This window comes from Chlorocebus sabaeus, chromosome 13 (genome assembly GCF_047675955.1).
Source record: "Chlorocebus sabaeus isolate Y175 chromosome 13, mChlSab1.0.hap1, whole genome shotgun sequence".
NCBI lineage: Eukaryota > Metazoa > Chordata > Mammalia > Primates > Cercopithecidae > Chlorocebus > Chlorocebus sabaeus.
Genome location: NC_132916.1, coordinates 77,895,942 through 77,922,113, shown reverse-complemented (window position 1 = coordinate 77,922,113; position 26,172 = coordinate 77,895,942). Strand labels below are relative to the sequence as shown.

Here is a 26,172-nt window from a genome sequence, read left to right as displayed (position 1 = left end):
TTAGGCTTCAGGGGCAGAGGGGCCCTGCACATAATCAAACCAGCTTGCCAGAGCAAGAGCCACATGGGGGTTCATCTGCACGGTGTCAGAGAGAAGTAATGACTCAGAGGTTTGGAAAACAGGCCACCCCATCTGTACTCATCAGTGCACAGCCAGCACCTTATGGCTCCCAAAGCATTTCTAGAAATGTTAACTTGATTTCCTCTTCACAAAAATGTGAATGTGAAGAATACTGGGAAACCATTACTTCCTATTTGATAAGCGAGAAAAACAAAACTCAGAGAGAGAGTACTTGGCTTTGCCAGGATGAAGACTAGGAGGAGTGGGAGCCAGGACTTGGACCAGGATCTTCAAACTCCTGCTGCTGATGCCTTCCCAATATTGAGCTTCTGCCTAGGGCAACTGCAGGAGGTAGAGGCTTTAAGGAAAGCCTTACAAGATGGGGAATCTGAGCAGGTGCAGCCCAGTGAATGCTTTGAAGACAAGAACCAAAAATTACAAAATTGGCTGGGTGCAGTGGCTCACACCTGTAATCTTAGCACTTTGGGAGGCTGAGGACTTCACCTGGGGTCAGGAGTTCGAGACCAGCCTGACCAACATGGTGAAACCCGGTCTCTACTGAAAACACAAAAATTAACTGGGTGTGGTGGTGGGTGCCTGTAATCCCAACTACCCAAGAGGCTGAGGCAGGAGAATCGCTTGAATCTGGGAGGTGGAGACTGCCATGAGCCAGGATTGCATAACTGCACTCCAGCCTGGGTGACAGAGTGAGACTCTGTCTCAAAAAAGAAAAAAATTACTAAATTGTAAATAAGAGTCAATAACCACTAAACAATATTCTTTTTGGAAATAATTTTTGCTAATTTTCTTATTTTATTCTATATAAAATAAGAATGATCTTACTGAATTCAAGAACGTCAACTCCAAAATATTAGGCTGTCCCTCTAAACAACCTTGCACTTTTCTTAATCCACTGTGGATTTGTCATCCATGAATATATATCAACTTTTATAGGGACTGATTTATAGTTTTGGCCTGTACTGTCATTTGGGCAAATGAAGTCCAGCTGTTTACTATCCCCTACAAGAAACAAAATGTCCTTCAATTTGTCTTTGACATATTGTATTTAAGATTTGAGGCACTTTGAGTCTATTTAATTTCAGACCAGAGTTGTGTTCAAGGCCTTGGTGAAGAGTTTTGTGTTCACCTCAAATACACTGCTTCTGGTTTTATAGGCTTTGATGATTTTCCAGAGTCAATGTCTCCCCTGACAAGAATCATAATTAATTTAGTCTTTGCTGCTACCTCCCAAGATCATTTTGGTTATTAGTTTCTGAATGTTCTCCAGTCAGTTACGCCTCTCTTGGTCTTTGTTGACTAAAACTGCATAGAATCTCTCAGACACAGATAAATCATAGCTTGCACAAGACACAGTTATATTCTGTGCTCCAGGGTGTCCAGTATTTTGACAGCCTCTTTGGGCTGCAGTATTGTCCTGGGAGGAAGCCCAATAATATAGGTGACAGAGACTCTGAGCTTAGTAGACAGTCCTGTGGTTCAGTAGTACCAGAAAAAATATTAGAGTCACCTGCAAACTCAGATTTTTCTGAGCATTTCTTCTTCCAGGTTACCAGTAAAAACGTTATAACAAATCAAACAGTGATAAATGGGGCCTGTCTGCATGTCTCAACCTGTCTGTCCCCACTAGTTTTTACCCTATTAGTTTATAAAATAAAGTTGAATTAAGCAAATTCAACACATGTTCCTGAGTGCAAGATCACAACCCACAAAGGAAACATATTTTCTCGAATAATTGTAGCTTTCAGAAAATTTAAAAATAATATTTTGTTAACATGATAAAGAATATGTACCTTAAACTAAAAATTACAATTATATGCAATGACGGAACACTTTTAATATTATTAAAACTTGAAGCAAAAGAAAGATACTGTCCATAACCATCATTCATTCATTTGGCATGTATTTTTTGTAAAATAAATAGGTACATGTCGTAAATGTGGCAGACGTGATGACAATGAATACACAGTCTCCCACCATGGACTTTACATTATGTAATATGATTCTGGGTAATGCTATAAAACTTAAACCAGAATTGGATAAAGAGATAAAATGCATGCTTTGATTCTCTATCAAAAAAAGGAAAGGGAAAATAATTGAAAAATTATTGAAATAAATAAAAAGTTCAGTAACACGACATTATATCAGTAATTTTTAAATATTTACAACAATAAATTTAAAACATAGTGGAAAAATATTCCATCCAGAATAGCAACCAAAAAATAATAAAAATACCTTTAGTACGAAATGTAAAGACCCTGTACGGAACCAAAGAATGTCATAATAAAGAACATTCAGAGAACAACAACAACAAGCTCTTGTAAATTAAACATATGAGAACAGCAAGGAATAAATGCAACAGAAGGGGTGGAAGACAGTTTCAAAACTCTTCTAGACAGTAGAGCAAAAAAAGACAAAGAAAAAATGAGAGGAACAAAGCCAAGAAACACAGACAACTACTCCTGGAGGTCCAAAATCCAAATAAGAGTAGGTTCAGAATGACAAAAAATGAAAATGCAAAGGAAGAAACAGGCAAGGTGGCTCACACCTACAATCCCAGCACTTTGGGAGGCTGAGGTGGGAGGATGACTGAAGCCCAGGAGTTCAAGACCAACCTGGGCAACAAAGTGAGATTCCAAATTCATAAAAAATTTAAAAATCAAAACCAGGAGAGATGCAATAGCTCATGCCTGTAATCCTAGCACTTTGGGAGGCCGGGGTGGGAGGATTACTTGAGCCCAGGAGTTCAAGACCAGGCTGGGCAACGTAGCAGGACCTTGTGTCTACTAAAATTAAAAAACAAAAAAAAATTAGCCAGGCATGGTGGTACATACCTGTAGTCCCAGCCATTCAGGAGGCTAAGGGAGGGAGATCACCTGAGCCCAAGAGTTCAAGGCTGCAGTGAGCTATGATCACACCACTGTACCCCAGCCTGGGTGACAGAGTAAAATCGTGCTTTCTTGAAAAGAAAACATCAAGCAAATTTTCCAGAACAGGGTATCTGTTTCTAGATTGCAAGGTCCACCAAGTATCTGGAATGCTACATGAAACTTATACACACCAGACACAGAATTATACAATTTTAGAACATGAAGAATAAGAAGCTTCCACAGAGACAGATCAGATGTTCATATAAAAGATCAGGAATTCGTTTTCTCAACAGAAATACTGGAAGCTAGAATAAAACTGGCAAAAACCTTCATATTCAGAGGGGACATGATTTTGTGGCAGAGATATTCAACGCTCAGAGTACTCATATGCTCCATCTTGCAGCCGCCTGTCAGTTGAGTGGGGCCTTGCGACCAGTTCTGGCTAATGGACTGCTCACAGAAGTGACACGAGTCAGCCGGGCTCAGTGGCTCACGCCTGTAATCCCAACACTTTGGGAGGCCGAGGTGGGTGGATCACTTGAGCTCAGAAGTTCGAGACCAGCCTGGCCAACGTGGTGAAACCCCATCTCTATTAAAAATACAAAAATTAGCCAGGCGTGGTGGCAGATGCCTGCAATCCCAGCTACTCAGGAGGCTGAGGGCAGGAGAATCATTTGAATCCTCTGAGAGAGATGGAGGTTGCAGTGAGCCGAGATCATGCCATTGCACACCAGTCTGGGCAACAAGAGCAGAACTCTGTCTCCAAAAAAAAAAAAAAAGAAGTGACACGTGTCACTTCCGGGCTGAAGGGATGAAAAGTCTTCCTACATGCCCCTCTAGTTCCTCTCTGCTCTGTGCCACAGTAACATTGGAGGTCCTGTGTTGAGAGGGTAATGCCACAAGATGGAAACAGCCTGGGTCCTTGAGCTATATAAGCGATTTCTTATATAAGCAAGAAATAAACTCGAATGTGCAAAGCCACTGAGATTTTGGAGTTTATTATAATTGCATCACCCTAACCTATCTTGATTAATATAGATTTCCAATCTGGAATTCTATATCACGTCAAACTACCAATCAAGGATAAAATAAAGATATTTTCAGAAATGCAGTATTTCAGATGACTTCTGTCCCATGCACCTTTTCTTGAGAAGTTACTGGAGGCTGAGGAAAGAAGGCAGAATGATGGTCCCCCAAAGATGCCCATGTCCTCATCTCCAGATTCCTTGAATATGTTACCCTACATGGCAAAAAGGACTTTGCAGATGTGATAAGAATCCTGAGCTGAGGAGAGGATCCTGGATTACCCACGTGAGTCCAATGTAATCACAAAGGTCCTGATAAATTAAGGAAGGAGAGAGGAGAGGGCGAGTCTGAGATCTGAGGATGCAACAATACTGGCCTTGAAGATAAAGGAGACACAGTCAAGAAATGCTGGTGGCCTCTAGAAGCTGGAAAAGTCAAGGAAATGGATTTGCCCCTAGAAATTCCAGAAGGAACACATCTCTGCTGACTCTTCAATTTGAGCCCAGTGAGACCCATTTCAGACTTCTGACCTCCAGAATTGTAAGAAAATAAATGTGTGTTGCTTTAAGCTACTAAGCTTGCTGTAGTTGTTACAGCAGCAAAAGGGAAAAAATACAGTATGGTAATGCAGGAAATGGGAGTGAATACATGTATTAGTTCGTTTTCATGCTGCTGATAAAGACATACCCCAAACTGGGCAATTTACAAAAGAGAGGTTTAATGGACTCACAGTTCCACATGGCTAAGAGGCCTCACAATCATGGCAGAAGGTGAAAGGCACGTCTCACATGGCAGCAGACAAGAGAAGAGAGCTTGTGCAGGGAAACTCCCTTTTATAAAATCATCAGATCTTGTGAGACTTACTATCACGAGAATAGCAAGGGAAAGACCTACCCTCATGATTCAATTGCCTCCCACCGGGTCCCTCCCACAACATGTGGGGATTGTTGGAGCTACAATTCAAGATGAGATCTAGGTGGGGACACAGCCAAACCATATTGATACAGAAGAGAGTGAAAGGAGATCCTAAGACACACCTGAGCATGAGGCTGAGCGAGCAACCTGTCCTGATGGGAGCAGGCAAGAAGACCCCAGGAGAGACAGACTTCATCAACTCCACACTGATACAACACCTAATGTGTGTGAAGGCTCCAGGGAGATTTACACAACTGGAGAAGAGTTCAAGGATAAATTGGGGATCATAGAAAAGTATGTAAATAAATTTACAAAACAAGACAATTATTTGTTATAAAGGAAATGAAAAGATAAGCAGGAAAGGAGACATAATCATAATGGCTCAGCTGTTGTTCCTGTCTACCTAGTCGCAACAATAAAATCACTGGGCATTGATTTAGCCCCAATAACATACACCTAGGCAAGAAGAATGGATGACATAGAAAGGTGCTGGGGGTGGTAGGTGGGCCAGCTGCAGTGAAAGAGCTAAATCCTTCTCTTGCACAGACAATGCGTAAAGCTGAATGAAATCCAGAAGCAGCAACATAACAGGTTAACCAGGGATATGAAGTTAATACTAAAGAACCAGATAAAAGAGCAGAAAGTGATGTGCAGGACGCCATCGGGGGCCCCTGTTTCTCAACGAGGGCTTTGGTTCTGTAAACTCTTGTGTTATGTGCATGCACAACTTTGATTAAACATACAAGGACTGATGAAATATTTGCAACAAATGTGACAGGAGGCTTGAATATTATTAATATACTGTAAAGACTAGACGGGCTTCTGAAAGTAGTTCATTTTAGTTGCCCTTGCATGGTAGCATTGTGGGTAATTATTTTTTCCTGTTAGTTTACAATTTTCTGTACTTTCCAAATTAAAACACAATAGGAACATGCATAATTTTTAAAACAAAGAAATGATCATACAATCAAATAAAAAATAAACAAGAAAAGAATTAGGTAGCTGTATTGGGAGCTGCTAAGATGATTATGTTACTACAACTTTGAAAGCCCTGAGGCAACTGCCACTCTGCCAAGGAATAGTGGCATCGGTTTTCTTAATTTGCTAAAGCAATTTCTTGATTAAATATGCTTTCCAACAACAATGTGTAATTTTAAAATTTCATGCTTCATTTAAAGTCCTTCATTTTTGTTATCGACAGTCCAGCTCCAACAACAAGGTAAGCCCATGATTGTAACTGATGCTGGTTTGGATAAGGCTTGGTGAACATCTTATCAATAATAACTGGCCCCTGGGGATTGGGGTGGGGAAGATACTAAAAGAACAATTACATAAACTACATATTTTTAAACCTGTGGCTTCACAGAATTTTTTAATAAAAAAATGAAAGATGTGCTTAATAGCACTAAACATTTGTGGAGGAAGAAATGAATTCGTTATGCTCTTCTTGGGCAAGAGTAGACACATTACATGCTCATAAAATTGATATATTTAGAACGACTCTGTCTGCACTTGGACATGGATCCCCAATGAAAGTTGAAATCTCGGAAAGCAGCCAGCTTGGTGGTTTAAGAAATGTGATGTGCATGAAGTAAGAGTGAAGTGAGAATACAGGCGACTTTGGGATTAAAAAACAATAACCCTATTATGTAAGGTTGATTTGTTTTCCTTTTGCAGATTCTTTTACCTTCTAAGCTATTAATTACCCATCTCCAACAGAATACCAAAGCATAAAGTTCTTTATAGCATTCTGTGCTCTCAGAAGCTCTTATAATTATTTAAAAATAAAAGTATTCACATCATTAATTTTCCTATCACTTGCAACAATAAAAAAAATGAGAGGGTGGAAGGGACTCTTTCAAGGTCATGTTCATCAGAGTGAAACTGATTCCTGACTCCCAGCCTCGTTCTGTCTTGCTAGGTCTCTCTTTCTCTAAACCTGATATATTTATCATGAATCATTAAACACAAATCTATCACCCAGTGCAATTGATTCTTCCATAAAATCAAAAGCAGCTTCACTTTTGTACTTTTGCAGGATTTGTTTCTAAAAGGACTTTGGGTAAAGTCAGGTTTGAACACAGAGAACAATATATTCTTAAGAAAAAACAAAATGGCAAGGGATTGTGAAAGACCTTGCCTAGTATCCTGAATTAGCCCAAAGGCATCAAAGCGGGGATAACTACAAGCCCTCAATGTTCTTATAAGGTAAGAGATTCATATCTGGTATGCCAATTGACATGTAATTGCTTTTAAAAATCCAAAGAAGCCAGTTGCAGTGACTCATGCCTATAATCCCAACACTGTGGGAGGCCGAGGCAGAAGGATCACTTGAAGCCAGGGGTTCAAGGCCAGCCTGGGCAACAGAGTGAGACCCCGTCTCTACCAAAAAAAAAAAAAAAGTTAGCTGGGCATGGTGGCACATACCTGTAATCCTAGCTACTTGAGAGACTGAGGCAGGAGGATAGTTTGAGCCCAGGAGGTCAAGGCTACAGTGAGCTATGATTGTGCCACTGCACCAGCCTGTGCGACAAGGCAAGACTATGTCTCTAAAAAAAATTAAAAATAAAAAGATAAGACTGGACCTGGTGGCTCACACCTGTAATCCCATCACTTTGGGAGGCCAAGATGGACAGGTCACTTGAGGTCAGGAGTTCAAGACCAGCCTGGCCAACATGGTGAAACCTCATCTCTACTAAAAATATACTAAAAATACAAAAATTAGCTGGGCGTGATAGTGCACGCCTGTAATCCCAGCTACTCAGGAGGCTGAGGCACAAGAATTGCCTGAACCCAGGAGGTGGAGGTTGCAGTGAGCCGAGATCATACCACTGTACTCCCAGCCTGGATGACAGTGTGAGACTCAGTCTCAAAACAATTTTTTTAATTAAAAAAAATAAAAAAGTAAAAATCCAATGAAAATAGGGTGTGGAGTGGGGTGGAGGATTGGGAACTAGGCTTGCTCTAAGTTACAGCAAATGGAGTTACCAGAATCTACATCAAGGAAACAGCTATAGAACCAAGGACCCATTGCTGGGTGCTTACCATGTGTCAGGTATCATGCTAAGTGCATTCCAGTGATCTCATTTCAGCCTCACAATCCTAAGAGGTGGGCATTACTATTCTCTTTCAGAAATAGAAAATTGAAGCTCAAAGAGGTGAAGTACTTATTTTAGAGTACCTAGGGTAACTAGTGACGTAGCTAGGATTTGAACCGAGATCTAATTCTAAAACTGATGCTTCTCAGCCTCCTCCCAGGCGCCAAGAAAAGTCAGAAGGAAGCATGCAGCAAATTAACAGAGTCACATTTTCAGCCTAAGGGGTGGGTGAATGCTTTGGAAATACTGGATATATATTTTATTAGTCTCACTCATTTTTTGTGTTTGGAATAGTTCATAATTAAAAATAATTGAAAAGTCAAAAATAAGGAGGCTTCATCATTTCAGCCTTAAACAAAAATAAGGAAGTATTATGAACTTCTTGAGAATGCCAGTTCTTTGTTCTTCAAAGAAAATCAGACATGTGAGTTTTTACTACATCGGATGTTCTTTACAGAAAAATGAAAAGGAGCGTGGAACCAGGGGCACCCTCTTAGCAGCAGCAATGGCTTCCGGAGCTGTGGCCACATGGAAGCATGCTAGGCAGGGCGGCCCCGCACACAATGCAATTTTGTGCCAGAGATTTATTTGCTTCTTGCAGGTCCTCACAGAGAAGAGGAAAACCAGGTGGATGGGCATGTCTATATCCTAACGAACAGGCTTTGAGGTTCTGGGAGATAGAAACAAGAAATCCATTTTTCTCTGAAATCTACTCTCGCAAGTAAAAGTGATGCTGACCACAGGAGACTGTGTACACACACAAAATCCAACAATCTTGCCCTCTGGGAAATGGGAACTTTTGGATCCGGAAATCTTCTCCAAGGTCACCAATGCTTAACCAAGCCAATTGAAGGTCATTGTACTCCCAATACCTTCTGTAAGTAATTTACCTACTATGATTATAATATATCTGGGTTTTCATCTTTAAGCTCAAAGCAAGGAATGGACATCATGGTTTTCTTACTACAGAACATGGAACCTCTTTCTGCTAATGTGTCTCCAAATCTAAAGAAGTTATTAAAAGGGGGGGGGGGGGAAACAAAAATGTAATCTTTCTTAGGAACTTGTGGTAGTTTTGTGTATTAGTCCATTTTCACACTGCTGATAAAGACATACTCAAGACTGGGCAATTTACAAAAGAAAGAGGTTTGATGGACTCACAGTTTCACATGGCTAAGGAGGCCTCACAATCACGGCTGAAGGTGAAAGGCACATCTCACATGGCGGCAGACCAGAGAAGAGAGTGAGAAGCAAGTGAAAGGGGTTTCCCCTTATAAAACCACCAGATCTTGTGAGACGTATTCGCTACCACAAGAACAGTATGGAGGAAACCACGCCCATGATTATCTCCCACCGGCTCCCTCCCACAACACTTGGGAATTATGGGAGCTACAATTCAAGATGAGATTTGGGTGGGGACACAGCCAAACCATATCACGTTGTTAACCGTCAAGCTGAGAAGTCTCCTGTAGAAATAGGGACACATTGTTTGAAAGACAGCAGACTTCCTTACTGTTTTTCTTTGTTGCTCTCATGTCCCTCTGCTGGGGGGCAACAGGACCTCTCTCTTCAGTAACTTTGTCTTAAATGAATTGTCACTGAGATCCTTTTCAGAGAAAAATAAGATGTAATACAATATGTTTTTTGTATACAAGATAACACAATTTGAACAGCAGAAATGAATTTTAAATAGAAAAAAACTGGAGAGAATGTTGTGGGTAATAACAGCTAAAAACATCAGAATAATGAGGAAAAGTGAAGAAAGAAGGTTGGGGGAAAAACCTGAGTTGTATGGAAGGTTGGAAAAAAACTTAAAAATGCACTGAAACACCGGGCACGGTGGCTCATGCTTGTAATCCCAGCACTTTGGGAGGCCGAGGCAGGTGGATCACGAGATCAAGAGATTGAGACCACCCTGGCCAAAATGGTGAAACCCCGTCTCTACTAAAAATACAAAAATTAGCTGGGCATGATGGCATGCACTCATAGTCCCAGGTACTCGGGAAGCTGAATTGTAGAATTGTTTGAGGCAGGAGAATTGCTTGAATCTGGGAGGCGGAGGTTGCAGTGAGCCAAGATCGCGCCACTACATTCCAGCCTGGCAATAGAGTGAGACTCCGTCTCTAAATAAATAAATAAATAAATAAATAAATAAATAAATAAAGCACTGAAATTATCCTAATGATAAGCTTCTAAAAATGGTTTCAATGTTTCTTAAATCAAACCAAATAATGCCTAAAAGGCATAATACTTAATTGTATCCTGGTAACTGAAGATATTAAATTCAATCCATTTGTATTGCTACCTGGCGCTACCGTAACCAAGTACCACAAACTTGGTGGCTTAAAACAACAGAAATTTACTGTCACAGTTCAGGAGGTCAGAAATCTGCAATCAAGGTGTCTATAGGGCTGGCTCCTGCTTGGGGGTTTGGAGGAGGAAGCTGCTCCATGCGTCTCTCCTGGTTGGTGGCTGCCAGCCATCCTTGGTGTACCTTGGTCTGTGGCAGCATAACAGCATAATCCCAATTTGCCTCCATTGTCCCTACGGCATTCTCTTGTGGGTCTCTATCTCTGTGTCCAAATTTCTCTCTTCTTATACAGACATCGATCATTGTCTTTAGGGTCCATCCTACCCCAGCATGACCTCATCTTTATCTGCCAAGAGCCTGACTACAAACAGGATCCCACTCACAGATTCTGGGGTTAGGATTCAACGTATCTTTTGGGAAAACACAATTTAATCCACGACACTATTCAAAACTGGATTTGTGACTGACCACTCCTTTCCTACTCCACAATTATGCAGACATGGTCTCCACTGCCTAGGCTATCATCTTTTCTCTCTTTCCTGTTAAAGGCAAACTCCTCAAAGCAATTCATATCTCAGTTTCCCACCTATCACTCTTAAAACTCCAGCAGTGAGGCCCATCCCTTCTCATCCTTTCCATTCTATACTTTTTTTTTTTTTGAAGAGACAGAGTCTCCCTCTGTCACCCAGGCTGGAGTGTGGTGATGCAATCATAGCTCACTGTAACCTCCAACTCTCTGGGCTCAACCAATCCTCCCACCTCAGCCTCCAAATGTGCTGGGATTAGAGGCATCAGCCACCATGCGTGTCCCCATCCCAGATTTTCTGACCTAGTTAGTTCCTCCTACTCAACCTTCAGGACTTGCACCTGGAAAAAAGGTCCAGTTGAGCTTCCTGCATTCTTCTGGTGTTGAATGTGCATCCTTACAGCATCCAGCAGCCCACTTAGCATACTTACTGTATGAATCTGTTTGCCAGCCTGTCCTTTGACTGGACTAAACTCCTGGAGGGCAGAGACTGTGCATTCTGTGGTCTGTTAGTCTCAGCACCCAGCACAGAGGCCAAGACAAATTTGATGCACAGTAAACACTTGGATGAATGCCCGTCATTTAGACTTAAGAATCTATGAACCACAGAACCACGTGCTCTCAGTCTTTGATTCCATCAAACCTTATGATGCAATCAGATTATAAGCTGTTAGATGACAGAGATCATCTTCAGTTTTTTAAATGTCATCCTGATCCCATAGACTAAGTAGGCATTAAACAATTAATGCTAAAGGGAAATTAGCTTCTGGGGGTGTGGGTTGGAAGGACTCAACTTTCTTGAGCAATGGTTCATTGCCAGACACAGCAAAGCACTATACAAATATTATCTCAGTTCATATTACTACTTCTCATTCATTTGGAGATTGCTGGATCAGCATAATTGTAAGCCTTCTTCTAATGAACCCATTTTACAACGGAATTTTGAATAATAACACTTTATATGCAAAAATAATATTTTATATATAAAAGTGCTTTTGTATACAAGTGTAGATATCAGTAATATAGCTTAACCCTCAATATACTATCAGCATCCACAGGAACCACTTTTAGTTTTTTTAGGTTTTATAAATTTCAAGCAGTTCTAGCTATTTGTATGGATTAATATTTTATAACTTTATTCTTTCTTAGAGAGGTTCCAAAGAAAAAGAGAAAATATACTTTTTTTTAAAAAAGAAAGAGAATAAAACTCATTCTACCTTGCAACTACCATATGGGTCCAGCAGACCATTTAAGAAAATCTAAGATCCATTATGGGATCTTTGTAATTTTATTATTCCTGTATCTGGAAATATTTTGCTATTTCATCATTTCAGGAACAATCACCCACCAGTTATATATCAATTATTCCCAATAAGGTTTAAAAAGACTAAAGTAATAGAAAAATATAAGAACAACAGAATGGATTAGAACACTGCCGTTCAGTAGAATGTTCTTTGATGATGAAAATGTTCTCTTTTTCTTGTGCAATACAGTAACCACTAGCTGCCTATAGCTACAGAGAATTTGAAATGTGGCTAGTGCAATGGAGAAACTGAATTTTTATTTTTTAAATTTTAATTAATTTAGATTTAAATAGCTACCTGAGGCTAATAGCTACCATATTAAACGGCGTGGGCCCGGGGAATAATTCATTAGTGAAATAGATTGTCACTATTGCATCATCCACCATCTTTCTTATAGCATTACCCAAAGTATTACATCATCTTTTTGGAGGATATAAAAGGAGACTAGAGACAACACCTTTGTAGTTTGTTTTAATTTCATTGACTAGAGTGGAAAATTTCGAATTTTTCGTTCTTGCCTATAATGACCAAAAGAAGATAACTGACAGAAAGAGAGATTTCACAAACAACAGAAGCATCAGAGATGAATGCAAGCCATCACATAATGGCCCTGAAGACTCTAATGATGATGATGAAAGTGATCATGGAAATGAAACCTCAGACTACGACTCTTCAGATGACATCATAAACTCTCTAAATATATTGAATGAACAATACATTTCTAAGGACAAAAAGAAAACATGCTGTTCTTATACAGTCAGTCATTCAAGAGGAAGGATTCCCTCAAATAATATTTTGTGAAAAGAACCTGGACCATCCTGTGTTGCTAAATGAATGTGGGATGGTATTCTTTCACCTTTTCAAGTTTCTATACCAAAATTTGCTTTATATACAGTTTGAAAATGGTCAGGTGCTGAAGGTAGGTAAGTATACAAAGGTTACCAGAAGAAAACGGATAAAGTAGATGTGAAAAAGTTCACTGCATTGATTTTAAAAAATTAAGTGTCCTTTGAACCCAAACGGTAAATGGTGATGACTATTTTTTGCTGGTATACTGAAGGTTAAAATTTGTGTATTGTACTAATCAATGTACCATATCGCTTATTTAAAAGTGCAAAAATTTAGAAATAAGGTACAAAATTATTGTACTTCTACTTAAATTAGTAATTTTGAAATGGTTAAAAACATGGGCGCTGGAGCTACACACACAGCCCTAGGCTGGAATTCCAAGTCCAGTGCTTACTTAGTGTATGACCTTTGGCAAGTTAGCCTGTCCCTCTAAAATCCAGCTCCCTTATCTGTAAGTAAGGATTAAAAAATTACTTCCTCTCTTATATCATTTATAGAGATTACATTTTGCATGCAAAGTGCTTAGCACAGTGCGTGGCACACAGGAAAAAACAGATATGGATAGTGATTTTATTATCTTTGAGGTGGTTAGAACAGCTCTCCTTATCTATGGGGTTTGGGAAGTTAACATATATGAAATGATATCCACATCCTAATTGTTGCCGACAGAACTTATCGTTGCTGCTGCCCACTGCTTGCACCAGGTACTGCTGCCCACTGCTTGCACCAGGTACCCACATCCCAGGGGAAATGAAGCCAAGGAGGGGAAATGTCAGTTTCTCGGGTCTGTGGACACTGCACATGATGTCGCAGAGGCCAGGGCACTGAAGCCTTTGAACCCAACTTTAATCTTCTCTCACACCAGAAAATTTCTTTTTCTGATTTTTAGATTGAGCAGGTGTTACTTTAATGAACTCGAATTATGCATAAAAGTATAAGGAACTGGGTAAAAACTTCCCAAAATCTCACCACTTGGAGAGAACATCACTACCCTTTCCAGGCTTGTCTCTGTAGACATACATGCAAACATATGCATGCAATTTTACAAAAACAGCTATCGTGCTTTTGTTTTTGTAGTTAAAATAATCTTTCTGTTTCATTCGCTAGAAATCTCCATGGTGATTCTTAGTCAGTGCTCTAACTTTAAACCACTGTATTCTGTGTACACACAAAGTAGTAGTAAAATGTGGCAACCGAAAGAAAATATTAACATAGACCTTTACATAATGGCTTAGCTCAAAAACCGAGGTGAGCTGTGAGGTTCAAGTGGATTTTAAAAACAAGTGAAAATCAGAGGCCTTTGTTTTTTCCTTACGAAAATACTGGAGAGAATGAGGACCTGGGCCCAGTATGTGTTGTGTGGCACACCCCATTCCCTAAATGGCTATTACTTGTGGAATGTGAAACTTGTGAAATTGAACTTTTAATAAAATGAGAACTCGCCTGTAACATCAGTATATTTTCAGGGTTTAAAAATCTTATTTTATCTAGATCTCAACTCTTTCAGTCTTGGCATCAAAAAGTTATTTTTGAGCGCTAAACAAATATGAAAAAGATGGGTCTGGACTGAGTCTTGCTTTTCCCTGCCAGGGTAAGGGTTCATTCCAGAGGCCAGGCATGTGTGAGTCCTCATCATCTGCATGCCACCCTGTCCCTGGATAAGCCAGTGGTCTACAGACCTAAACCACTGAGGCCCCACCCCACGGGACACTTGAGGGACCTTTATCCGGAAGCCTGACCTCATCACTTCTGGGATTTATTTCCACCCTGCCAGAAGCAATAAGAACGGATGAGAAGATGTTCACATACCAGTGTTATTTTTACCCATTTTTATATTCTTCTTCTTATGGCTACTGCTTAGAAAATCAAGAGTGTTTTTGCTACTCCAATCCCAGATAATGAAAATACAATTCTAGTGAAAGATTCTGTATTAGGTAAACTTCTGCTGATTTAAAGGATTATGCTCCCAATTTTCAAACTTAGGAAAGAGTTTATAAAACTGGATTTACTCTAAAGGGGTCTGAATAATCTGCTATAACCTGATAATTTTTGCATATTACAAGGAGCTTTAGTTAGCGGGTGGGGGAGATGCGGGGGAGCTGAAGACCAGACTGCAGAGCCAGAGGAAAGAGGCACAGCTAGGGAAAACCCTATGGGAGAACGGGAAGTGAAGTCAGAAAACACTGAATCTAGGCACTGACTATCCCAGCAAAGAGGCAGGCAGGACAGACAACCCAGCCACAGCAAGACCAGCAGGAAGACCAAAGTGTTGACTCAGGCTGGCCACCACGGAAAAAAGTCAAAAAGGCAAGCTCATAAAAAGAGGGTCTGGGTTTTCAGACCAGGTAAATCCCAGTTTATCAAGCCAGGAACAGCAAACCATTGAGGAAAACAGCTGATGGGTCCCATTGACAGAGCCACCTAATCCTACTCCCTGACATCATGACAGGGCAGGGGGCTGTGGAGAGCTTGACCTGGCCCCTCCCTACTTGGGAGACAAAGGAAGTCACTAGTGAAGACACCTACCAGACCTTTGGCACCATTCTTCTTTTTCGCCTCTACTGTCCCTCCTAGGCAGGTGATTGACCCCTCTAAAAATGTTTTCTCTACAAGAAAACTTACGATGGTGAGTCTTCATTACATTAATAAATAAACTTTAGATAATAGCCATATCACCCTCTCTAGGCTATTAACAGTGAAAACATCACAGAAAATGTCTAAGGAAACAGTTCTCTTTATATTCATGGCCTTTAGAACAGTGGCTCTCAAGTGCGAACTCAAGACTCACAGCATCAGCATCACGTGGGAGCTTGTGAGAAATGCACATGCTCAGCTCCCACCCCAGACCCACTGAATCAGACACTCTGGGGCCTGGGCCCAGCAATTTGTGTTTTAATAAGCCTCCAGGTACTTTCGATGCAAGCTAAAGTTTGAGAATACTGGCTTAGTCAAAGAACCTGGGATGGAAGCCAGAAGACCTAATTCAGATTCCAGTTCTGGATTCCATGGTCTAATTCAGTGAAATTTAATGAATAGTCATGATGTGCCTCTGTGCACTGAGGCTAATGCAAGAATGTGAGGATACTGAGACGAGTTAGACACTGTCCTTATCCCCAGAGAGAACATAATCCTCTATATTCTTTTGCTCATCTAGAATAGAGGCTATTTTTGTTGTTGTTGTTCTTGCTTTGTTTTGTATTTGTATTTCTACTGCCTGCAGCATCACAGTCATTCAATAAACAGGTGGTGGATCAAGTGGTAGAACCATTCGATGACTGTGATAAATACTGCTGTACCACTCATCAATAATTTTAATGTTCCTGCAGTCCAGTTAACGGCAGCCACCCTTGATTTAATGTTTATCACATGTCAGTGTCAAGTGTTCATCATACATCAGCTCATTCAATCATTTTAGGCTTCCTGTGCTGTAGACAGTATTTTTAGTTCCACCCTGCATATCAGAAACTGAGGCTGAAAATACTAAGTAATTCATCCAATGTCACACAGCTAGAAATGGCAGTGCCAGTGTTGAATCCAGAAATATCTTCTTCCAAAGTTCATGCTCATGAATTTGGGGGTGGTCTAAACAGACTTTGGAGCTGATTTGGTTTGGATCTGTGTCCCCACCCAAATCTCATGTCTAATTGTAATCCCCAGTGTCGGAGGGGCCCCGTGGGAGGAGACTGGATCATGGGGGTGGTTTCTCAGGGTTTAGCACCATCCCCCTTGGTGCTGTTGTGGTGACAGTGAGTTCCTGTGAAATCTGGTTGTTTAAAAGTGTGTGGTACCTCCCCCCATCTCTCTTATTCCTGCGCTGGCCATGTAAGATGTGCCTGCTTCCTCTCTGCCTTCCACCATGATTGAAAGTTTTGTGAAGCCTCCCCAGAAGCTGAGCAGATGCCAGTATCATGTTTCCTGTACAGCCTGTAGAACTGTGAGCCAATTAAACCTCTTTCCTTTATAAATTACCTAGTCTCGGGTGTTTCTTTATAGCAATGCAGGAATGGACTAATACGGGAGTAAATTTCCCCAAAGCCTCTAAAGTTGGTGGTTCATTATCTTCTCACTGTGTATTTACAACTGCATTTTGTAGGCATCACCTTAAGTGGCCAAAGACTAAGAAAACAGCTAAGTATAGGGAGAGCTAGAGTGCCTGTATATACACTTTAGGATTTCACCAGCCAGAAAGAACATTCTTGAAGTGACAGATAGAGGGTTGTCAACTTCTTATTTTGCCAAGCACAACCCCTTCCCAAGTACTGATCAACTATCCCCATTATTTCCTAGAAGGAAAAAAACATGATGTCAAAAAAGTACAAAGGATATACGGTTAGAATAAAAGATAATTGATTGCATTGCATGTATTTTCTTATATACAATGATCAATTTGTTCTAGTTTGCTCATTTTTCAGTAGATTAGCATTCCGTTTTCATTGAGCTCAAAGTAAACAGTGTTAGGGAAACTATACTAAAGGATTATTCTGCCCCTTAAGTCAGACAAAACTACTTACAGGAAAAACAAAAGTGGACTCACAGGCCAGGCCAGTGCAGCCTTGAGGGGGTATTGGCAGGGCCTCGAGTGGAGTATCCCAACCCAGTTAGGCTGGAGAGAACAGGACAGATGTGAGTCTAGCTCCAAATCCCAAAGGCAAGGGGAGGCCGGGTGTGGCTATCACACTGTGGGCCAGCATCGATGCCAAGGCAAATGAAAATGAGGTGCAAACAGGAGACGCTGCCAGAGGTCTGAAGTCAGTCTCAGGTTCCAATGCCTGGGCAGCTACAGCCACTGATTCAACAATGGCTCCTTCTCCCTGTCATCTGGGCTATCATCATGCTCTTCTGCTTCCTCCTTGTTAGAAGTTAAACATCAGTTTCACATCTGTCATCTACTGCTTCTTGTGAATGATTCATGTCCAGGAGAGATCTGTTCCTGCTTGTTGGAGGCTGTATGACAAAAGACAAAGAGGACTTATATCACAAGCAAAGACCTTACCTTACTAGGAGGTGGCCCATGGTCATCCAAGTAAGTGGAATTTCCTAGAAAATAAAGAAAAAAGTTGATGAATCCATTTTTTAAACCCCAGATGAATTTAGTGCAAAGTTATTGAACATAAGCATTCTAGTTATACAGTATTTCTACTCAGACAACAGTACCAAAGAAAAATGGGCAATTAATCACTGGTTTGACTGGATTTTGCTGATATTACCATGTTTGATTAATAGTTTCAGCTCTTACAAACATTCTACACACATGGGTATATATGCACACAAACATACATAACACACACAGTAACACGCACCATTATTCCTCACCCATTGTCTGCTGAGTTTAGCTTAGACTACTGATACTCAAATGTATCAGTACATGAGAATGTACATGAGAATTACCCGCAGGGCTTGTTAAACAAGACTGCCCAGCCCCAGTCTGAGAACGTGCATTTCTAACCAGTTCCCAAGAGATGCTGATGCTGCCGGTCCTGAACCCCATACCCTCTTTCTCCAATTTGTCTTAAAATTGTCCGTTTCTCTTCTCTCCTCAGGATAGCTTGCTTCTGGAGCTTGATTTGTTTTCACTAATAGCCATTTACTGGTATGTGTGTATGCAGAGTGCACGGCTATTGTTTCTATTGTTTCCTGATGAATAGAAGACTCACGGGGATTTGGAAGGGAATTCAAGTTTACTGACTTCCTTTCAGTAGCAGGTACTCTGCTAAGTGCTTTACAGGTATTTATCTATTTAATGCAAATACCAGAGGTGGTATCCCCTTTTATCAGAGGAAGAACAGAGGCCTGGAGAAACTCAGTAACCTGCGCACAGTCACACAGCTGGCAAACTGCAGAGAGGAGAGAAGACTGGTTTTTCCACAGCATGTTCAGGCATCCACCGATCTGAAAAGCCTACCTAGAGTCCTTCCTGCCATCTCAGGCTTCTGTGTGGGGCAGGCACTGTAAACATTACCATCTGGAGACATTTGATCACCTGGGGAGCCAATGATGCAATCAGTATAATCGGAGGCGCCTACCCAAGAGGGGTAACTCTTGTGAGTCTAGGGAAAATCATCTCACCAGAAAAGCAAAAATGACCAAACTAGCTAATGGAATGAAATGTAGAAAATCATAGAACCATAAGAAAACCTCCAGAAAACAGTAGACGATTGGGGAATAAGATCAGTGTCTTACTTTGAGTGGATGAAAGGTGCTTTTGACAGCAGAGAGCAAAAATGACTCAAGAAACTGGACTAAAAAGGGGGAAACAGAGTTTAAGCCAGGGACAGTTGAACTGGGGAAACGAAACCAAACATAATAAATAAGTGGGTTCTGGCTTATAGGTTTTTCCATACTGAGTCATCATCCATCCCCTTTTCTTTGTCATCTTCTGATTTATAGCTCACTTGGTGTTCACAATGGCCATTTGTATATAGTAAAGGAACATCAGGGTCCAGTTTTAGTGTATAAGACACTCAAACACAAATACCTGGCATGCCCATGATTGGGCTATTTTAGGGCCCTTTTAAATGTGAACATGATGAACAATTTGTTAGACCTTAATTAATGTACTGAACACTCCACTGGGAACGTGCATGAATAGGATGTAAGATCTAGGTCAGACTTAGTAAAGAGGTTATATGTGTCAAAGAACTCAGAAAAACAGCTGCCTGTGCCTGGAGAACTATTTAGAAATATTCTACCACCGTGCAGCTGGTGTGGCTGCCTGGAGCTCCCATCTGCTCAGCATGGGAATATGTCTTCCCCAGGGGAAGCATGAGAAATGCCAGCACACACCAGCATGTTCTCCAGGAATCAATCTCAAGGATCAAAGACAGCCTCGACAACTAAATATTTCTAAAATACTAAAAGTTTCCATAAGAACTGAAGTTCCTAAAGACTCCTAAAAAAGAACAATTTAAATGCCTGATTCATACCTCAAATTCCAGGCTCGGGTACCTACTAAGTCCTTGGCACCTCAGCTTGGATGTCTAAAGGCATCTCACACTTCCCCTGTTCAAAACAGAACCCTATTTGCTCCAATTCCATCCCCCAAATTTCTGCCTCCACTGTCTTCCTTATTGGGTTATACAATATACCCCTTCCTCCAAAAGTGTCCCATTTTTCAGGCCAAAGACCAAGAGTCATTCTTGATCCATCTTTTTCCCCCGTGCTGTACATACCAACCCAAAGACAAGTCCTATTGGCTTGTCTTTCAAAATATAACTCAAATCTGACCACTTCTCACCAGCCCCTCTGGGCCATATAAGAGATGCCCTGTATCTCGATCACTCATTTCCTCTCTTACTCATACAGCAACCAGAGAGATCTTTCAACCTTATCTACTAGATCATGGTAGCCCTCTGCTTAAACTCAATTTTTCTACACACACGAGTCAGCTCCTTACCATGGTCTGTAAGGCCCTGCACAACCAGGCCCCACCTCCCCCTCCATGCACCACCAGCCACCACAGTCTTCTCTGTGGTTCAGAGCACTCCAGCCTCTTGTCAACAAGGGGCCTTTTGAACTGGCTTCTTCCTCTTCCAGAAAAGCTCTTCCCCACCCTCTTCATTCAGTCTCTGTTCAAATGGAACTTCTTCATAGATGCTCACTCTGAATACCCTGTCTAAAATAGCACACTTAATTGACTTGTTTATGGTCTCTTTCAGCCAGTGTACAAGCTTTATGAGAACAGGGACTTGTGTGACCTGTTCATTGCTTTAGTTCCTAGAACAGAGCCTAGAAAATAGTAGGTACTTAGTATTCACTTAATGAATGAATTACCACATTAACTAACTCTTCACACCAAAACCTTAGCAATGGCTTATAAGAAGGAACTATTACTAGTACATTAGCCTAGTTTGCTCCTTAGCCAAAGGGCCTGCAATTTTTGTTTGTTTGTTTGTTTTTGAGATGGTGTCTCACTTTGTTGCCCAGGCTGGAGTGCAGTGGCACGATCTCCGCTCACTGCAACCTCTCCCTCCCGGGTTCAAGCGATTCTCCTGCTTCTGCCTCCCGAGTAGCTGGGATTACAGGCATGCACCACCACATCCAGCTAATTTTTTGCATTTTTAGTAGAGACAGGGTTTCTCCATGTTGGCCAGGCTGGTCTTGAACTCCTGACCTCAAGTGATCTGCCTGCCTCGGCCTCCCAAAGTGCTGGGATTATAGGCGTGAGCCACTGTGCCTGGCCCAATGTTTTTAACAAGTGAACAGAAGTACTAATCATGAAGTTTTGGAGAAAAGACCTATCTTAGAGGACACACATTGCGCAGAAGTCCACCTCATAATTTATCCCCTTATAACTCAATGCCTTGACTTAGCTATCTGTATGATACTGGGTCATTTTCTTAATCTCTCTGTATCTATCTCTTTTTGTGTAAATGAAGAGAATGATGGTATCCAGGTCATAGACATGGTGTGGGATTAAGTAGAATAATGCATACAGAGCATCTAAGTCAGGATCAAGCACCGAGTAAGCCCTTGGTAAAAGTTAAGTATTGGGATTGTTGTTACTGTCATTGTCTATTCAACCTTAGTGGAAACAGGAAGTCCAATCCGTAAAGCTTCTACATAGATGTGTAGAATACTCAACGTTTCCATAAGAACTGATGTTCCTAAAAACTCCTAAAAAGAACAATCTATTGTCAAACTCCAAGCTTGGGTACCTACTAACTCCTTAGCTCCTCAGCTTGGATGTCTAACTGCGTCTCACACTTCCTTCTAGATAATCCTTCTCACTACCTTCCACATGGTATTGGTCTAAGTCCTATGGCAATCCTTTGACTCAACAGTTAAATTCTTTGTTAGTTCTAAATGTGAGAAATACTGAAACTAAGAGAACAGTGTATCAGAGTCAAATGGTCAATCCTATCTCTTTTCTATTCAATGACTTTTGGTTTTAAGGACACTGGCTTCGTAGGTATCTTAACAGTTAGGTCTACACTAAGTTCTTTCCCTGGTAGGGTTAAGCATTACCTCAAAATTGAGATGCGCTGACGTGCATGACAGCAGCTCCTAAGCATGGTAACAAGAGATGTGGGCAATGTGGGCTGCACTAGTTCTCCACCTCCTTATTAGGCATTCTCTCATCTACATATTCAGTCAGTATTTACAGAGCAGCTCCTATTCTGTAGAAGGACCTAGAAACCAAGTAAGAAATGAAAATCCTATTTTTTGTCACTGGATTGTATAACAACCTTTATTGAGTGTTTACTACTTGGCAGGCACTTTATAAAGATCATTTTATCTCATCCTCACAAGCACCTCTCAAGGTGATATTAGTTAAGCATCTTACCCACATCGCCAGTAAACAAACAGCAGAATTCAAACCCATACAGGCTGACTGCTGTTGATACCTCCAGCTCCATAAAATGCAAAAATATTCTAATATAATTAGTCATTTTCTTATCTTTCCCCTTCCTTCTTTCTTTCCTTTCCATCCTTCTACCTTCCTCCTCCCCCATGCCTTCAGTATAGAAGACTTTCATAATCAGATGTCACATCACAGAAATGAGACAACTCTCTCTCTCTTTTTTTTTTTTCTTCTTTTTGAGATGGAGTTTTGCTCTTGTTGCCCAGGCTGGAATGTAACAGCGCAATCTCGGCTCACTGCAACCTCCACCTTCCAGGTTCAAGCCATTCTCCTGCCTCAGTCTCCCGAGTACCCGGGATTACAGGCACCCTCCACCACGCCCAGCTAATTTTTGTATTTTTAGTAGTGATAGGGTTTCACCATGTTGGCCAGGATGGTCTCAAACTCCTGACCTCAGGTGATCCACCCGCCTCGGCCTCCCAAAGTGCTAGGATTGCAGGCGTGAGCCACCACGCCCAACCAGAAATGAGACAACTCTCTTTAATGCTTCTTTCTGTGCACAGAAAGGAATGAGGCTCCTCAGTGTTGGCACCTGGACCGTGGGTCCTGTTATCTCAGTTATCTCACCAGCAGATTACTGTGCTCCCATGGTTTCTTAGAACTCAGAGTCTATAAATGCTTTGCCCTGACAAGAGAGGTACGAAAGGGGAAAAGCAAAGTTGCATAGACACAAGGTATTTATTTAGCAGGAGACAGCAAGTTCCTCTTCTTCTAGCATATAACTATTTTATTATTTGATATTTAGGTAGAGCTTTTCATCCTAGGATTTTACGCTTTCATCAGAGAGCAAAGTCAACAAAACTGTCAGAATTTTTAAAAATGAAGTTGGTAACTTGCTCCCTGTGGAGATCAAAGGATGAGTGCTGTTATCAAAATGAGCTTTCCTGGAGAGGCTCCCAGGCATCAGAGGAGCTTCTGGCTGCTTTGCCTTGTCAAGGAGTCTAGGGTAGGTGTTAAGTTGTGAGGATGGAAGGGCAGCCCCAAACCCTCCAGGCCTTTGAGCATGGAGCTCAAGATCTAAATTCGGGGAAGGGAAGAAAAGGTGGAAGTGGGCTGGCAAGGGTCTGGACCAAGACAGAGGACAAACATGCTCCTGACACCCTCCTCCACATGTCCTGTGTACACCCACCCAGGACACCCCGGGCTCAGCACTCTGCCAGGCAGAACATTCTTATTTTCAGAGGCCTCTATAGGTAAATCAGTTCATTTCTTTCTGGAAAGTAACCTGTACCTTTAGAGTTTTGATTCCAGCCTTGTTTTCATGGCTCAAGTCCCTCCGTTGAGGATCACGAATTACAGTGTCTTGTCAAGTGGGAAAAACTTCACACATTCCCATTCTTATCATCAGCCAAACTTTCTGAGTTTGTAACCTTACTGCCAAGAAATCACTAGTGAGGGCTGGCCATAGAGCTTAACCTCTTAGAGAAACTTAAGCTTAACCAGGCATCTCAGGTAAGTGGAGGAGACAAAAGGTGGCTTTGACGCCCTACTCCATCCCTGGGAACTCCATGCTGCTGTTCTATACCTTGCAGATGGTGGTGGTTACATGAGTCTATACATTGATAGAAGAATACACCAAAACCAACTACACTACACTAATGGTATAATTTTTCTTTCTTTCTTTTTTTTTTTTTTTTGAGACGGAGTCTGGCTCTGTGGCCCAGACTGGAATACAGTGGCAGGCTCTCCACTCACTGCAAGCTCCGCCTCCCCAGTTCACACCATTCTCCTGCCTCAGCCTCCTCAGTAGCTGGGACTACAGGTGCCCACCACCACGCCCAGCTAACTTTTTGTATTTTTAGTAGAGACAGGGTTTCACCATGTTAGCCAGGATGGTCCCGATCTCCTGACCTCATGATCCGCCCACCCTGGCCTCCTAAAGTGCTAGGATTATAGGTGTGAGCCACTGTGCCCAGCCTAATATGTTTTTTAAATGACCTGACTAGAAGGCAAGTGATCTCAGACTTTGCAACCAGCTAAATTATAACACAATCTAAATTTCATCTTACCCATCTAGCCCTTCATGATGGAGCCCTCCCAGGGAGGTTATAAATGTAACATGAGGGATCACATGGAAAGGTGCAAAGGTGTCAAATCCAAGTACACAGGAGTTAGTTGGTGCACTTGGAGGACTTTGTATGTACTACCAGAGTCTCTGCATGGCAGTATGTTATCAAGGTCTCTCTACTTTGACAGTTTTATAAACTATTTTTAGCAAAGATGCATTTCAATAAACTCATGTGAAGTCTGATTCTAGGAATTAGGAGGCCAGGATTTATAACTCAGAATCTGAAGATCACTGTTTACCGTATTACACCTAGGTCTCAGCTGTCAGAACCAAAGCATGTTTGCCATCCAAGACCACCTAAGTCTTCTATGACAAGACAATGGATATGAAAAGTCAGAGATCTGGCGGGGCGCAATGGCTCATGCCTATAATCCCAGCACTTTGAGAGGCCGAGGTGGGTGGATCACCTGAGGTCAGGAGTTCGACACCAGCCAGGCCAACATGGCGAAACCCCATCTCCACTAAAAATACAAAACTTAGCTGAGCCTGGTGGTGGGTGCCTGTAATCCCATCAGAACACCACCAGCACATGATAGGCACCTAGTAACTGTTCACTAGCAGTACTAGCTGCACTACTACAAGTAGCAGTAGCAGTACTAGAGCCGCCTTCACTGTCTCGCCATCTTCTCTCTTAAGGTTTAGCCCTCCCTGCACATTCTACTCACCAGCTTTTAAGAAATGTTGCTGTCAAGGCCCAGCCTTAGCGATTCTGATTTTAATTATTCTGGAACAAGTCCACGGTATTTGGTATTTTTAAAGTTCCTCACATAATTCTACTGTCTAGCCAAGGTTGAGAGCCACTGAGCTGCAAAACACAAATTCATGTACTTCGTAATCCAGGCTGAATCCCACTTTCCAGAAGTAAAACATAACAGATTTTACTGAGGCTCATCTTCGTCTCAGGCCACCTCCATCACTTCTGGTGGGAGATTATACAAAACAAGCTTCTTGTCAAAAGAGAATGCTGATGGAGCATGGATGATCACAGAACTCCCTGTGCCAGGGGAGGGTGATCAAGCAGTTCTGGTCAGCACCTGCTCCAAGGGGGTGCAAGAAAATTGGAAAGGGCCAGGCCTAGCTCACAGGTTGCCTGGGAGTGGGCTGGAACAGGGCACCTCCAGGCATAGAGCTTATGCCCTGAACCATATGGGAGCCTAAACCTTTCTGGGGCCCTAAAGATCTTTTCAGGAATAAATTTCAGAACATATAATTTATAATTTCAGAAATTTATAATTTCAGAACATATTGTTCCTGCAAACAATGTATTGTTCTATTGAACCGCTTGTTTTATGGGTAAAAAGAGGAACTAAGAGCATCACCCTCTTATCTGTCCAGAGTTTCTCTGGGCCCCACTTGACTTAAACCACCAGGGGATATTCTGTCGGTCCTGGAGACACTCATACATGATCCCCACACTCACACATAATCTCCACACTCATACATAATCCCCACATTCATACACAATCCCCATACTCATACACGATCCCCTGCACTCACAGGCAATCATACAGATCCCGGCACTCATACACGACCCCCCCGCCCCCGCACTCATACAGGATCCCCCCACTCATACAGGATCCCCCCACTCATACACGATCCCAGCACTCATACAGGATCCCCCGCACTCATACACGATCCCCCGCACTCATACACGATCCGCGCACTCATACACGATGCCCCCCACTCATACACGATCCCCGCACTCATACACGATCCCGCCACACTCACACACGACCCCCGCGTTCACACACGATCCCCCGCGCTCA

The 26,172-nt window shown here is 41.8% G+C and overlaps 1 protein-coding gene across 2 annotated transcripts in view; it reads right to left on the bottom strand.

The window, feature by feature from the left end:
• Nucleotides 1-26,172, bottom strand: part of UST (uronyl 2-sulfotransferase) — a 321,091-nt gene that overhangs the window by 175,547 nt on the left and 119,372 nt on the right. For both annotated transcript variants that reach the window (XM_008006705.3, XM_008006707.3), the window contains exon 2: nt 17,971-18,014. In XM_008006705.3, coding sequence (XP_008004896.1) covers nt 17,971-18,014 — 44 coding nt within the window. The remainder of the gene's footprint in view (nt 1-17,970; nt 18,015-26,172) is intronic.